The sequence below is a fragment of the Typopeltis vanoorti genome, chromosome 6 (assembly GCF_054136105.1).
Source record: "Typopeltis vanoorti isolate ZY-2024b chromosome 6, IOZ_Tvanoo_1.0, whole genome shotgun sequence".
Lineage (NCBI taxonomy): Eukaryota > Metazoa > Arthropoda > Arachnida > Uropygi > Thelyphonidae > Typopeltis > Typopeltis vanoorti.
In genome coordinates, this window is record NC_143554.1 from 90486946 (window position 1) to 90504061 (window position 17116).

Genomic DNA, 17116 nt, shown 5'->3' on the forward strand with positions numbered 1-17116 from the left:
ATCTTGTATAATTTTTTTTTTTTTTTTTTTTGTACAAAATTTGTTTATACACCGCGTGTCATTTCACTAGACCTGGTGTCGCCATATTTAATAAACATTTAATATCCGAGGTGAGACATCTATTTCTTTGCAAGAAATTATGCTTATATTTATAAAATATGGAATATTTTTTAAATAAGCGAATTCCCTCGTGTAATGGTTTCTGTATACGGATTTTTCCCCCTGCGCTGAGTAGAGATACAAAATGATCTAGACTTCATTTAGCGTTCGTTACTGAGACTATTTATTATATAGTAAATTGGTGGGAGTTGCATAAAAAAACGAAATCCAGTGCGAGTAGAGTTGCCATATTTTTAAATCTCTGTGCAAGATATTAATCCGTCAGTAGATAAAGTACTAAATACAGCTAAAAAAAATCTGGATATACCAGTGATTAAGAGTAATTTCGTTTATGGGAGGAAAATTGCAATAGGGGACTTGCTGAAGAGACAAAACTTCCTTGCTGTCGATATGGTACTTAAATCAGAAATTCCTCAGTTCGAGGATAATTGAAATGGCTAAATGCTCACAAAAAATCATACTATTATTTTTTAAGAAAAATTCATTTTTCAAAAAAACTTTCATTTAGTTTCAATGCTTAGGCTATGTAGAAAAAAACGGTGCGAGTTTTGGATGTGTAGAGTAAGTTTTATGGTAGAAAAGACTTGTATAAGAGGGATGGCCTGCAGTTGAATGGATTTGGCATCAGGTTGCCTGGATAAATAATTTATTAGAATGAGACCTAATACAGCGAGTCAGGGAAAGTAGATTATCTTGGGAGGTGATAATATTGATGATTTATGGTTTTAATGGCACAAGGACAGCAGAGGTCATACTTTGCCATATCAAAGGTTATAGCAGTATCCAAGGTAAGACTATCACAAGCATCCAATGCCTGCAGCAGGATTCGAACCCGCGGATATGTTAACCATTCGGCCAACTAGACCGGCTCTTGAGAGGAACGCTGAAGATGTGTATGTAAGTTCAGCTGGGATGTGTATTCGTAATAGCGATAGGAATGTAAAAAGCAGTTATGAAACTGCCGAATGGATGGGCTTTGGGTTCGGGCATTTCGAGTGGAAATTGGAAATACGGGAAAGGGAAAAAAGAAAATTGTCCAACTGGGACAAGCAAACTGGAGATTTGAATATAAGAAAACGCGAGGAGGTAATTTATGTCTATACACAAATACCAGGAGCATTAGAAACAAGGATTGAGTTTGTTCTTTGATGAATACGTTGCGAGATAAAATTGTTGGTATTAGTGAAACCTGGCTCTCAGAGTCGGATGTTCTAACCGGAATTGAGTGCGAAGGATATAGTAGATTTAGAAATGACAGAAGAGATAGGAGAGGAGGATGAATACTACTAATGATATCAGATGACTTGAGTCCATTTAGTACACACACACACACACACACACACACACACACACACACACACAGACCTGGCGGTTCATTTACTTGGGATGAAGAAATGCATCGCAAAATTACCCTGATGAGTATTAAACAAGGATATGATTATTTTACCATCAGTTGGTGACAGTAATAACGCCATACTGACCTGGGAAGTGGCCAACTATATGTATATTCTAATCAGGACAGGTTAAACCATACATCTGGAAATTATAACAAACTCAGGAGCATGCCATCTTTGGTATCATGGTATCAGTTGTTGAATAGGAAGGATATCAGCTGTTTTATGAGAAGCTTTGAAAACATGCTTGAGTGATGGGTATTTGGGTGCGTCCCTAGATTTGGAAGAAAAATTGAATGGGAGTGAAATGGATGTACAATCTAATTAAACAAGAGATCCATGAGAAAATGAAGTGGAAAGAATCTCTCGAGAATAAGAATGAGAGGAGTTATGAAATATATAAAGCTCAGGCCAGAAACGTTGCGAGTATTGTAGTCGGAGTATGAAAAGAAATTGGCCTCACAGGCTAAAAGAATTTTATTTAATCTAAAAGAATTTTATCGTTATGTTGCAAGTAAAAAGAAAGAATGACTGTGGAAGTCATTCTTTCTTTACTGAATGTAGACGATATCCTGGTATAAAAAGCAGAGACGATAGTTCAAATAAGAGTGCTCACTTCACCAAGATCTATCACCCTGGTGTATGTATAATACACAGTGTTACTGCTACATTGTATGAAGAGATGCATTAGAAGGAAGTTCTAGAGCTATTGCCTGTAACTTGAATAAGAATTTGGCAATTGGGACAAATGGGATATCATGTGTGCTAGAGAGATATTCAGCCGAAATGTCTGGGCCCTTGACGTTTGTAGAATTTGAGTCTTAACGTGATACTCCCATTTCATAAGGGTGTTGCAAAGATAGATGTGTAACTCTCGACCTGTCAGCATCGTAAAGATTTTAGAAAAGTTGGTAAGAATTCGCATACAGAACTTGTTGGAAGAAACAAAATATACGTTCTTGCAAGGAACAGCATGGGTTTATTAAATTGAGGCCATGTTTGAGCAATTTGCTCATTTTGTAATATCGTTACGGCTGAGTTGGGAAAAGAGAATAGATAAATTATGATACTATTGGACTTCATTTGACTATTTTAAGGAGGTAAAAATATATTTCTCTTAAGTTAAGTTTTGTTCACTTACATACTCTAAAACATTGCAAACTTGCTGGCACTGATCGTTATATTGGAATTTTACTATTCAGACTGCTATATTTGAACGCTACAATATTAGGGAAGGACTATACTTAACTTTTGAGCCAACTAATCTCCGGGGGAGATTAGCTGCTCGATTATTTCGTAACTTTTGTTAATCACCGAAAACATGTATTTAATACTTGAAATCGCTTTTATGTTTAGTGAAACTAATGTATTTATTGTCCCTTGATTATTGAAGCCTCGTAATGGCACGAGTTAAATATGTTTTAGGTTCTCAGCTTATTTATCTTTGATCTCACCATAGGTCTTATGTATAAAACGTTTCATAACAGAATTTACATTAAAAAACACTCTAGAACAGTTTTCTAGCGTACGCTTACGTTATTGCAATTAATAATTGTCCTTGTATTGTGTTTTATTCACAAAACATTTTCACACAAAAACACATATGGAATAATAAGAAATTTGTTGTAATTAAAAAAAAAAGTTCTTTGATATCGATTGCCTCCCCCACTCTCAGATGATGATATCTAAGAACAAAGGACTGAAGTCTTGATCGCTAAAGTACGCATTAGAAAGGAAATGGAGTGCTTTTCCTTAAAAATAAAATAAAAATAAATAAATAATTATATATTATATTCAGAATTAACGGGACGTTCCTTGCATATATCGAAAGCGAAATAAAAAAAAAATTCCGAATTTCCCATTGAATTCTAATGGGAATATATTTCTCTTAATGATAACGCTAACTGATCATTTCGAAAATAAAAAATACAGTATTATACAAGTATTTTGCACTTGATTTATGTGACTATTTCGCAAGCATTACTACCCGTTTTCAATAGAGAACAATGAGAAGTAATGTCATCAATGTATAAAACATACATTTCGATATGTTAACCAACTATTATTATGTTCTTTTAGCAGTGAGAATTATTATGATGATCAAGAACTGATTTATAATGAAGAATCTCAATACTGAATCTTACCTCATCCAGTTCTGGAAGTATTTTCAGAAATCCTCTTAGTTTTTCTGCACCAATATCTTCATGATTTCCATCTCTCAGAACACGAATGATAGCATCGTTGGAGCTAAAAATAGAAAAAATGTTTTCATACAATGGAAAGACCATTAAGATATATTTATACTTATTCGCCCATGACGTTTGTTTGGAGTTCAAAAGCTTAAACACTAGCTAATATTGTTACGAAAACATTTTTTACAAACCTATTATATTTAACAAACACCAGTAACAAAAAATACTTTTGTTTTAAAATTGCCCATTATTTTTTGTTGCAGCGTGATGTAATGCAGTATGTACTGCATGTATGTTTTCCCTTTTTTTTTTCCTATGCAAATTTTTGATTTATAGTTTGGAAACGGGTTCTGAACTTCAACGAAAAACGAGGAAATAATATTCTAAAAAACCTACGAAATGACAAATTGTTAACAGGCTGCATGAATTTACGCAAAGCGAGTCCATATTATATATATTGCATATAAGAAATATTTTTAAAAACATTATCAGTAAATGATGTGCTCTTAATGTTTCTACAAATATCAGCAATGGAAGCACAATAAGCATTTAAATCAAATAGATGCGTCGACGCAAAAAAATCTAATTATGATTTTCGAGGGTCAGACAGAAATTTAAACAAAACGCAAAATAATTTATCTTAAATTAGTCACACGGATCACATCCACGAGAAAGTTGCGACACTCGTAGCATACCAGTTAGTTTATGGAAAAATAGTGCGCCTGATATCTCTGCCCACAATTCCAATAGAACGGTCTATCCTCGCTATATTCTCAGCCAGCAACAACGTTCTTGTTGGCAATACAGAAACAAATATTTATGTTAGTCTGCACGCTTTTCTAAAATTTGCTTTTAGCAAATTTTACTTCCAGACTCACCAGGATCCAGCAGGGGGAGTGACGAAGCATTCATATTATAAAAGCAAAGTGGCGATTGTAATTTTCAAACCGAATGACGTGTTAGCATTAGTCACATGTAAATATAAGAAGACCATATATGGAGTTACTGTATTTCGAAATAAAAAGCAATCACCACGAGGTATGTACATTAATCATAATCATGTTCCAAAACTAAATATTTATACAGTTATTAAAAGATCGAGGGCCTTCGAAAATGGTATGATTAGTGAAAGATGGGGGTAGCCGTTTGTGACAGTCAGGACCTTTAAAACCAAAACAGTGAAAAATCAAAAATTGCATCCACTTAACGAGAATTCGGGAGGTAAAAACAACTCCAGATGTAGGTCGCTATTTTGCAACATATTACTCATAAACGAAACAGGCTGCTCTATGGAGGTGGTCAAACGCCCACCTCAGACCAATTACGTGTTCCATTAGATCAGGGTTTGCGTGCATTCGTATTTATACCAGAATCTGAATTAAAAGTAATTTTTCGAAGACCAGTGTTACTGATTTTTACTTTATAGTCTCCAAATATTTCAAATATTGGTTTGAAAGCCAATTTTTCAGAAAGTATTGAATATCGGTTAATTATCATATGATGAGAGATAGCTACTTCACTGTCTTATTAAACCAATATATTAAATATTGTTTAAAAGGTAATTTATCTGGAGCAACGCCGTAGCTTGGGTGGAGCGAGCGTGCCCTCTCCCATGGCATCGTGTCCTAAAGGGCGCCTTTTGGGGTCTAGGAGCATTTTTTAAAAAAAATTGGTATTAAATACCTTTTATTTTCGGTATTGAATTATTGGCGACTAAAATTGTTAGTGGGGGTTTTAAAATCTATTTGAAGTACTATAAATACTTCTAGTTTGACCTTAAGACGTGCAAGCAATTCAACAGTTCATAAATAACTTATTTTGGGGTCTCTTCGACGTTGTTCATTTCTACCAACCGTTAAATAAATGTTGTAATAAATCAAGGGAAAGAAAAACAATTTACACAATTTTTAAAGTATAAAAGATTTAGAACATCTGTTAGTAAAAAACAAACAAAAAACTTGATATTAAAGAAAGTAATACCAGTTATATTCAACCAACTATAGGTCCGTTTTAGCACGCTATGCCGTTGATATAATTTTTTTTTTTTTTCAGATGAAATATAATTTTATCTGAAGTCGGCGTGTATTTCTCGGCGATTTTTATCTATCTTAAGGTATGGAAAACCCTTCCCCTTCTATACGATATTGGCCGATTCACTTTTCAGCTGTGAAAGTTCTTACAGAAGTTCTTCGTATCCTTGACGAAACTCAGATCCAGATGTTTCCGTAAGATACAGGCTCAGACATAGCACTAATATATCCAATTACCTTTAACTCGGCAAATTTTGATATTTATTCGGTGAAGGAGACTAGATCCATTGAAAGCTTTCAAACAATAGAAGAGAAAGGGGATGATTACTCTTCTCCCTCCCATTATATATATATATGAACATATTTTCGATATACAGTCAGTAAAGAGAAGCTATCACAGAAAAAGAATTAGTCAACACAGCCCATAATCAGATTGCAGTTTTTAAACTTTCACTGTACAGACTGTTGGTTTCTTTGCCGCCGTGACAGTTATAGCGCAATGTGAGAGTTATATGCAAAATAACTATTTTCAAATCGGTGGTCCATACCGTTAAAATAACAGTGTTTTATATACATTACTCATATATACAATAACCGGTCTCCAAATATCAATAACATTAAAAAAAAAAAGAAGTTTATACTGTTAAATACGAGTAGGGTGTGCTTTCGGATACTACAGATTGTATGCATTAAATATTTTATGTACAAACAGTAATGCCTTTAGACTAAGGTTTCCCAAACTCTTTTTTTCGAACAAACGTGGAACCCAAACAGTTCCACGTTCGAGTCTGTAGAGCAGGGTTCTTCGAATATCCGGTTCTTAGTCCTCTGATATTACATGTAAACGATAAATGTAAAATATTTTGGGGTGGATCACATAAAATTAATGTCGTAAAACACGTGTATTTTGGGTTACTGCAATATATCTAACTTTAATAATATGCGCACTCACTTTTATAACAATAGATAAGGGAAAACGTCATTTATTAATAACTAGAAAATAAATATTATTTGGCCAAAGGGCCTTTCGAGAAGTGATGTTAGAAGATTCAAATATGGAAGTTATTCCATAACTTCCATATTTGAATGAAATGTGGTTGGCCTTTAATAAAATGTGGTTGGCCACATTTTATTAAAGGTTGGGTATTTAGAACCAGTGACAACATTAGTCGAATAATCGTTCCATATGTATGGACGCAAAGGGCCAATGTGTCGAAATTGTATATTGCAGTAACTTTTCTTTAACTGGATGGAATTTAATGATAATTGGATTTTATTCGGATCATTTTTATTACGCAGAAAGACAAACTAGTAATTATTTCAACTAGTTTGATTGAAATAAATGAAAGTCGATATGCAGGATCTACATTAACATTTTCTCGAATTATTACACATTTGGCTTCAATTGGACCATTTGTTGTGACAGAAATACACAAAAATACGAATTCCACCCATGAAAAATAGTAAACGAATCGTATCTTTAGTGTTGCGGGTGGGCTAAGGGTTCTAGAATTCTGAAAACTTTCTAAAAAAAATCAATTTCAGGTCTTGGGCAATAAATTAAAAACCCTAATCTCCCACCCGAACGGTATTCAATTCCACTAACTGTGCTTGATTGGAAAAGCTTTCCATTCGGCCGGCCAAACAGACTAGCAGATTTGTAGAATCGTGCTCCCTGTAGTGACAAAATTTGTCAGTTATTTCTGCAATATATATTTTATAAAAAATCGCCGGATTTTTATATATGTAGCAGCAGTAGCAGTAGATACATTTCTTTGCATAACTGTCACGCATCGAAATAGTTTTGGCGAAAAGATAAATAGCCATTATTGAAAATTCAGTCTGGACAATTACAAATTGTGTTGTAATTTGTAAATTGTGCAAACAATTAAGAACATGTGAAACTTAATTTGGCAAAACAGTTCGAAATAACTAATTCCCCTCTGTGGGAATTACTGTTATTACAACAAACATTTGTGGAATTTAAAGAGATTTGGTGTTTAGTACTATTAAAATTTAATGGCATAATGAAATTGCCTGTAACACAATGCTGTGAATGTTTAATATTCAGCTATTATGATAACAAGAATGCTGTTAAGAAACTACTTAGTATTTCTTTAATGATTTGTCTGCGATCACTTTCCTTACTTGGAGAGATTGCATTTATTTTATTGCACTTGAAAAACATGTTATGCAATATTGGTTGCAGGTTCTGAAAAATACGAGTATTCAAGTTCTGCTTGGATCGTAATGACGAATTAAAATGGTTATACATAATGATAGGCTCAACTTTTTTTTTTTTTTTTTAAGAGCTTTGTCAAATTATCTTCCAACTCGATTGTTTCCCCCCTCCAACTGCCACAAAAAGGTGCGCATTTTGTTGTATGCATCTGCAGTAAAAGTTTATATAAATATGACAGAGGTGCTCCTATGCGTATTGGTATGACTAGGATCTTTGCGGTGCCGAGCGCATAACAAAAACACCTTGACAGAAGTAATCATGTTTGCATATAACCTCTGTATGCTTCGAATTTTCGTACAGCGATTGGCTAGAAGTAATTCTACCAATTGAAGATCTTTTCACACTTTATTAAAAGGCGCTACAGTTTTACGTCAAACACAGAAATGTAATATTTTATTTTTCATTATCGATTCCGTATTATCCTCTAAGCCCAACTCATGTCAAGTAAGTTATTAGTTCCTTGCGTCTTTAGGGTGAAATCCAAGTATTAATGATTAATAGTATCATTATTCTCGTGTATGTACAATGCCCGAACATAAATAGGAATTGAAATCTGAAACACTCACCTCCTAAATTGCTTCAGGAAAATGTTGACATTGAGACTCCTCTTGCCGTCCAGAAGATTAATCTAAAATAAATAAATAAATTCAATTAATTTTTAAAGACAGTTCAAAATCAGGTTTCGAAGTTGATTTTTTTTTTTTTTAAACTGTCGAGGTCATGACCATTCAAAGAATAACAAACTACAGTCCCAAAAGTCAAAGAATAAAATATAAAATAAAATTAAATGCGGACTTTTCTCAAAGAAAATGCTGTCATATCAGAGTGTGCGTTAAAATCGATACTGTTGATTACCTCCAAAAAAAAAAAAAAAAAAATCTTGACACGTTGAAGAGTGTTGTTGTTGTCGTGTGAGTTCCCCCTAATTTTCCTCATCCGTCCCTTAGCACCGGTTAAGGTTGTGCCCTCCAATGAAGGTCTTCTAAGTATGCATTTTTGACTGTAGATCCGTGTGTTCAAGGGGCCGGTTTGTCTGTTCTGTGGGACGAAAAAACCCCCTCTACCTCCGTATGAGACCGGCTAACCACCTTTAGTCGAAAGAGACCAGTTGAAGGGTGTTTTTCGCTAAAATGGTTCGCCGGTATCATTTTACGTCCTTGATAACTCCTATCAGGAACCATTGGAGACGATGGTTTAGATCTTGTTAATTATACAGCGATTATGTAGTTCTTAAATCTATTGACTCTAGCCTAAATAGATTCTGGCCAATACCTTTGTTACTTTAACCTAAGTGTAATCGCAACTTACGTGGTTTGCCACGCTTCACCCACCTGTTCAAATCTCATCTATAACAGGAAGAATTTCATTATGCCCTTTTCATCTTAATTATAGTTGATAGAAATTTAACATTTCTATCAATTGTTAAAATTTCTATCAACTATAATTAGGGCTGAAAAGGGCATAATAAAATTATGCTGCTAAACTTAAGAAATTTCTTTACTTCTTCAGAAGTAAAGAAATGCTAAACTTCAGTTTAGATGCTGGTAATGCAATACAGTATCGTACCTTAATTATAAAATTATATTTTTTATGATATTAAACTTCAAGTTGAATCACTAACAAATATATAATTACGTGGCAAATTTAAATATATAAAAATTAATCATTTATTACTCTTTGTCAAATTAGTTCTTTTGTAACATGATATAAACCAATTATTTGTGGTTTCATTCTGGAACGGGAGGCAATTTTGAATGTAAGCTGTTGCAATGAAAACATTTTGTTTCTGGTTTTATGTAAATGAGAAAGCGGAAGAATTTTGTTCAAACGCACCAAAATAATGCAAAAGTGTAGCAATTCTGGTCACTCTTTTACTAAGTTTTTTTTTTCTAGACTTTTTTTTTTTTTTTTTTTTTTTTTTATAATCAGTGATACGCTGCTTCTGTAGTTGATTATAAAAAATATCTGAAAAAAAAAACAATTAGTAGAAGAGTGACCAGAATTGCTACACATTTTGCAGTATTTTGGTGCGTTTGAACAAAATTCTTCCGCTTTCTCATTTACATAAAACCAGAAACAAAAATGTTTTCATTGCAACAGCTTACATTCAAAATTGCCTTCGGTTCCAGAATGAAACAACAAATAATTTATTTATATCATGTTACTGTTTATACTTTAAATTAAAAATTAATATAATTCGACTGTGTAGAACCAAATTAATAGTTGAAAATAAATACTCATTTACTGAATGCGATAACTTTAATTGACACTCGAACAGTACATGTTGTTTCAGTGCAAACTGCCACAGTGACTAAACTTTTATATATATATATATATATATATATATATATATAAAATGTGTGTGATCACCTGTTCAATTATATAAACGCTCGGATTCTCTGTAGATAAATTACCATATTACTCTCCAACTCCAGTATAGCTGTTGGTTCACCCCAAATATGTGTGGTGGTGGTGAGGGGAGAAGGACTCATCCTACAATAAATGACTCAGTTTGTTGTACAAAATGGAGTTTTTGTTAATGCTTTCCATATTGCATTTTGTCGAAATCGAATGAGAGCGATTAGTCACCTGTCTTCATTATGGTGAACACAGACGATAGTTCTTGTTCTGTGTTGGAACGAGAGCTTCTATGGAGGAAAAAAAATTCATTATGGCAAAAAAAAAAAAAAAATTCTCTGGTGTGCGTGGTTAATCCCACATATGGAAGGTTGCAAAAATGCTTTCTCAGGATTTCAAAGTTAAAAATAGGACATTTACTTTGAAATCCTGAGAAAGCATCACTGTATTTCACATTGGTTGGTGTAATTCATGTCTGAAGTGATGGTTGGAGATCGAATTACATGATGTTTTCTTGTAATTCCAGTTTGTTGTAAGAGAAAGCTTTTCATATTGCATTTTGTCGATTTATGGTGGCATGCAAACTAAATGCTGAATTTTCTTTCGTAGACTGAGTTCACGAAATGGGGGTCACTACGTCCCTGATCTCTAAAGGAGGAGGAGCGGGGTATATTTTTGGCAAAAGTAAAAAGAAAGAGGAATTCTATTGAGGGAGAGACTTAAACACTACTTTTTATCTTGTGTTGTTTTAAGGATACAGAGATCTTATCTATGGCGTTCCTGATGTATGAAAGGTGGCTGCGCTTTTGTAAGGCTGGGCTGTCTCAAACGCAGGAAGTCTCCGAAAATAGAAAATGTCTTTTTCAACAACGTTCTCCTGCAGCGGTTTTTTAAAAGTGCATCTGACAAGTGTGGAAGCTCTTGTTGCACTAAGACAGGGTCGCTGGTATTCGTTTTTTCCTCCTCTAAGGAGTTCCGATAATTCCTTGTTTTTGTGTTACGCGACTATGCGATAAAGCATTTCAGATATTGTCTAGTGCAGAGATGGCTTCCTATAGTTTTCTTGCCATTTTGGATAGCGCCCTTACGAGGGCAGAACACTAAAAACTAATGGATTAATAAACAATGACTTGTCTTCTGAATTAACAGCTTACTCTCTAAACCTTCCCCAATATATATCGATGGAAATCTACCTACATATTTATCAAAGACAATTAGTCTTCTGGTTCTTACTATGCTTTTAATTTTCAGGATTTCATTAAATTAAAATGACATTCGACATCACTTCTCATTTTATTAGTAACCGTAAACACTGTTCGCTTCTTCACAATGCTGCAGTGGAGGTTATTTCCTTGCCCTCTGAAAAAATTGCCCCGTTATAATAAACTGATTCCAGGATTGCTTTTATGATCTTATATTTTCACATATGGAGAGTACAGTGCGACCAAAATCACAGTAAAACAAAAACATTTACTAAAGCTTATGTGAAACAAATATGCAAGATATTACGGATATTTTATTGTAAGAAAAATATCAGCATGTTTTTCATGTTACCACAAACCGATAAGCTTTGTTCAGTTTGAACGGCAAATTATTCTCTTTCTAACTATAACAAAAATGGAAACATGGGGTTGGATTGCGTATCGACTTCAGTCATTAAGAGACTGCAAAATTTAACTGTACATAGTGCAGTGCAGCAGTTGTAGCTTCGGCTGCAATTCCGCGCAAAGCTATTGTATTATATTTGTTGATTGTAAATACCTTTTTATGAACTTCTGAGCTGGTTTTACTTTTATCTTTTACTTTTAATAATTCATAACTAATTACAACATGAGAATCTCGCCATTCCCGAAAAATACTGCAACGTACAAATATTAACTAGTGAAATGATTCGGTTAGGTTCTTCAACTCCATTTTTTTTCAGATATTCATATTTGAACGTCACAGATTTTCCCTTCGAGTTATTGAAAGATGTAACTCCTCTGGTAAATATTTTCATCACCAGTACTAATCTTCTCTTTAGGCTTATGGTGCCAAGTAACCTTGGCTTTAGGAAACCATAATTTTTAATATGGTGAGGTGGTTCGGTCTTATATAGTTTTATGCATATGGTGTATTTCTCCTAGTCAGTTTGTTTGCAAGATGAAAAACTCGGGTTTTTGGGAGGAAAAAATCCTTCCACCTCAGTGTGGGATTGGCTAACTCACTTTCAGTTAAACAGCCATTTTAAACTCAAGTCTTTCCGACAAAAGGGCACCGTTGATGCCGACTGAATTATCAATGCTATGTGTACACATTTCACTGAAGCGTAATGTAAACATATAATTCAGAGCCGCATAAGCAAAAGTAGTCTTCTTAATCTCTTCTGCAATCCATTGCTTTTCTATATACATACAGTTTCTTAAATTCATTAAGATCGTTCACATCCGATTTAGTTATGAATATTTCTCAGTGATAATTGACTTAAGATAGAGCGAATTAATTATTTTGACATCTAAATGTTAATACAACTTTTTAAACTGTAGAAATGTTTTAAGAATACGCTTGGTAAAAGAAAGCAAATCGTCTACACTGATGATCTTTCATAGTGATAAAATTATAATTTTGGATTCACGGGCTCCCTCAGCCATGCTATCTCAATATTTAATATGAGATTAAAGAAGTAAAATTTATAGCATCTCAAGGATTATACCTGTTATTATACAAACGCAAGACACTTAACGTCAATGTATATTTAAACTCTCAAAGCGCCTGAAATATTTTTTATGAGATTTAAATCTAATTCATGCATGATTTATACACACCATTTCTATTTCTCGGCCGGTGAAACTGAATAACTAGTTTCCTAACTGGTTATAAAAGTCTATTTTCTTTGAAGATTGATAAACATCTTTCCTTTAGCCTGAAGTAATTGCTTATTTAAGAACCCACGCCTCTTATTCCCATGATTTATTGTTAATTAACTGTAAACTATCAGGTTTGAAATATTCGACACAATGTTTCCCGGAATGCTATAATCAGCGTAATTATGATAAGCTGCCTTTGAATGCGTTTTAATCACGCTGAGGTGGAAGAGTCAGAAGGTCATATTAATTATGCCATAAAAATGTGTATATATATATATTCGTCAAAAAAGTGTGAAGTATTTTTCCAAAAAAAAAAAAAAAATCTTAAATACATACACACAATGTCTATACAAGAATTGATCTCGGAGACGCCTCGCACTTGAACAGGAAAATTTTCTTATTACACATCGAGTATAAATAATAACTGCATAAAGAGGTCGTATTTTGTACCAGATATTTCTGGTACAATAAAGAGGCTATTGTATCAGAAATATCATAGTAGTAGTAGCAGGAGATATTAACGACCTCCGAAGCGGACTTATCTGTTGAATAACAAACCATCACCAAGCTGTCACCAAATCTTTTTGAACAACAGATTTGGTTGGAGGCGAGTTACGAAAAAAACTGAAGACTTCAGCAGCAGAAAATTAATAAACTGTTAAACCAATATATTTCAAAACAAATTTTAATTTTGCTTCTATTTGTTATAGAAAGACTGCGATGGTTTTATTGTCTAAGATATTTCTGCTTCAATAGCTAGTCCTGTATAATGATTCCCCGAAAACTATCCAGTTTTCATTTTTGCGTAGATTTTTTGTTAATTTTTTACTTTTATATAAATGCTGCATTTTAAAACACGATAGCGAATGAGACGGCAGTTAAAAGAAATTCTCCTTCACAAAGGTAACATACCTTCAAATGAGTAATGGATGTAACTTACAAAAATTTCTTTACTAATACTTAATAAGGATAGATATGAAGAACATGACTGACTACATTTGTGGAGACTTGGAAGTTTTTGGACGTGACTCAGTCACTAATCTGGTTATAAATGCTTTTTGTGCGATACAAAATGAACATGTAGTCAACCTTTGATACAGAAGCAGTAGCCGCGAAGGTCAGCTCGATTCTGGTTTCCAAAAACATTCAGTGACAAGTTGGTTGATCTGAATAAAGTTACTTCTATTACTTTTACCTCCACTTCGCAAAAATCTCAGTATTCAGTCTAAGGTTTCATGAACTTCTAGTTAACAAGTTTTAGACAAAAACTGGATTGGATCAAATATCCATCTGGCAAATTCCTACTCTTTCAAAAATAAAACTTGGGACTTTTGTGGGTTCGCAGATAAAGGAGACTGACCAATCGGGACTGAAACTACCATCTCCGTATGACACTGGCTAACTTTTCGCCAGTTGAGAACGTTATAAACAGCTCCTTTTGTTTTAAATGGGACTCGAAACAGGATTTCTTCAACAGTACAGTAAATGACTTTGGATGGACAATTTGAAAGCACAGTGCAATGATGGATATCGAGTAAAAAGAAAATCACAAAATGGATTTAAAGATATCAACGATTTTTTTTTTTTTTTTTAGGAAATAATGTTTCAAATTACTAAAGTTAACAACATGCTCGGCCAAATTCATAAATCAGGGCTGCAGCAGCAGCCTGACCTTGAAAATCTTAACTTGCATTTTTTCGAATTATTTCACCGACATCGCAAAAATGGTTGCCGAAGAATAAGATTTCAGCAGAGAATCAAAGAGAAGCTGGAACAATACTGTTATTGATTGCTTCTGGGAATAACTCGTTTTCGTAAAAAAAAGCAATTTTTTTTTTGTGTGACTTTACGTTCTTAAAACATTAACACTATTTTCAAAACCACATCACAGTTTAATTATAAAAATTCACTTATCAGAACCTAAACAACTTTTAAAAGTTTAAATTCGTGGACCTGTATTGTTATTAAATAAATCAGCATAATTATATTGAAAATCAAAGCATTAATAAGAAAATAACATTTCTGCAAGAATGCTCCCCCACCCCCAAGTCTGATTTGTACTCGATATTTGTTTTCAGCTATCATTGCACAAAGACTTTAAATGTCAAGGTCAAAATAAGTGAAACAGAGAAAGACAAACATAAATTACCTTACATACATATTAATTTCAAGTCACCCGCAGTCTGTGAAAAATTAGTAATAATAGTCCGAATAGAAACGTATTTGATGATCCCTAGCTTAAAGTATTCCTAATCTGAAAAGGACAGGAAGAAAGGAGAACAGTAAGAATAATTATGGTCGAATATCAGAATTGTATGAAGATTGTAATTTTCTTATTATAAACTATTTAATTGAAAACATTTTTATTAATCGATATGAATTATAAACGGACAAGAAAAATGAATATTGCAATATGTAATTGTTTTATTAATGATTTCTAAGCAAAGTTCTAAGTTTTCCTAGGGTAACTTGTTGATAAATCACTTTTTTTTTTTTTTTACAAAAATATTCACTTTAAGCCCGATAGTTATTACTGAAGAATAATTATTTTTCTCCTTTCATTCATTAAATTTGAGATAACATATCTAAACCAAACATTTTTAATAAAAAATTTTAAAAGTTAAAATTAATTTTATATTAGAAATTGCAAAAACCCATTCCTCCATATAAACTTCCCGTAATATAAGCCCAAAACCACAAAACGAAAATAAACAGTCAAAAATTGAGGTTCAGACACATTTCACGGCCTTTTCATGGCAACTAGGAATGCGTGCAAAATTTGATGAATGTAGTCGAGCCTCCGTAACTAAGTGACGCTAAACTTTGTGGAAAGATCGATCCATGTTTGAATCTCATATACAGTTGTGGTAGGGTTTTATCCGTGGAATTTTTTTTTCTTCTTAATCTCATTTAGATCCATTTAAAAAAATTGGTTAAACATTATTGCATATACCCTCCTAGTTGGCTGAGTGGATAGCATCTCCACTTTTCAAGGCTAATCATCACTTTTATTAGAGACCTGAAGTGGCTTGAAAAAGTTGAATGTTTGGGTTCTAGAGCAAGATTTCACGGATTATCTATCCTTAGCCCACCCACGGTACTAGTGTTACGATAGAGTCACAACTTTTCGCGGGTGGAAAATCACATAAAAATATTTTTATTTAGTATCTTGCAATTTATTTTTAATTTGAAAGTATTTTTCAATAACATCAAATTACATTTTATATCAATGTACAGTTAATATTTCCAATTTTTTGAGGGGACCTCGGATGCTTTCACATCTGTTCACTCCTCTCTCTCTAATCAAACTGAATCAAGCTGGGCTTGATTCAGTTTGATTAGAGAGAGAGAGGAGTGAACAGATCAAGCTGGGCTTGATTCAGTTTGCACGCTTTCACGCGGTAGGGCGCACATTTTGTGATGAGAAGCAGAGAATGCTTGCTTCAAGTTTTATAAACATCGATAAGAACATAACTGAAGCTCGAATTAATGTAAACAGCATTGAGACAATTAATCAAGAGTGAGTGGTTCAGTCACACTCGCCGTAGACTTCGGTTAAAAATGCAGAATTCTTGTGTGTGTGGGGGGGGGGGATGGCGGAGTGCCTAATTTAGTGAGAAAATAGAGGACTAAATGGCCTAGTGGATGAAGAGTAGACATAAAATTGACACAGAGTCCTATTAATATGACATCCTCCTTATTTCACTACAAGATTCATTTGTGACATGTTTAAAAGAAGCTTATTAAAAGGATAAACGTTCGTGACATTGACATAATTATAGAAAAATGAGACAAGGAATGTTAACAAAACTGTGAAAATATTTCCAACAATATGCAGAAGGCTCTACCTAACCTTGACATGTTTTTTTTTTTTTTTTTTTCAGTTTAAATCTATGTTCATACTGCATAGACACAGCATATCAGATTTACTTTA

General features: G+C 33.5%; 1 protein-coding gene across 1 annotated transcript in view; it reads right to left on the minus strand.

Moving 5' to 3' along the window:
- Positions 1-17116, minus strand: part of LOC150105698 (uncharacterized) — a 100945-nt gene that overhangs the window by 39422 nt on the left and 44407 nt on the right. The window contains exons 7-8 of the mRNA XM_090394532.1: positions 8545-8606; positions 3659-3761 (exon numbers count right to left, since the gene is read on the minus strand). Coding sequence (XP_090250658.1) covers positions 3659-3761; positions 8545-8606 — 165 coding nt within the window. The remainder of the gene's footprint in view (positions 1-3658; positions 3762-8544; positions 8607-17116) is intronic.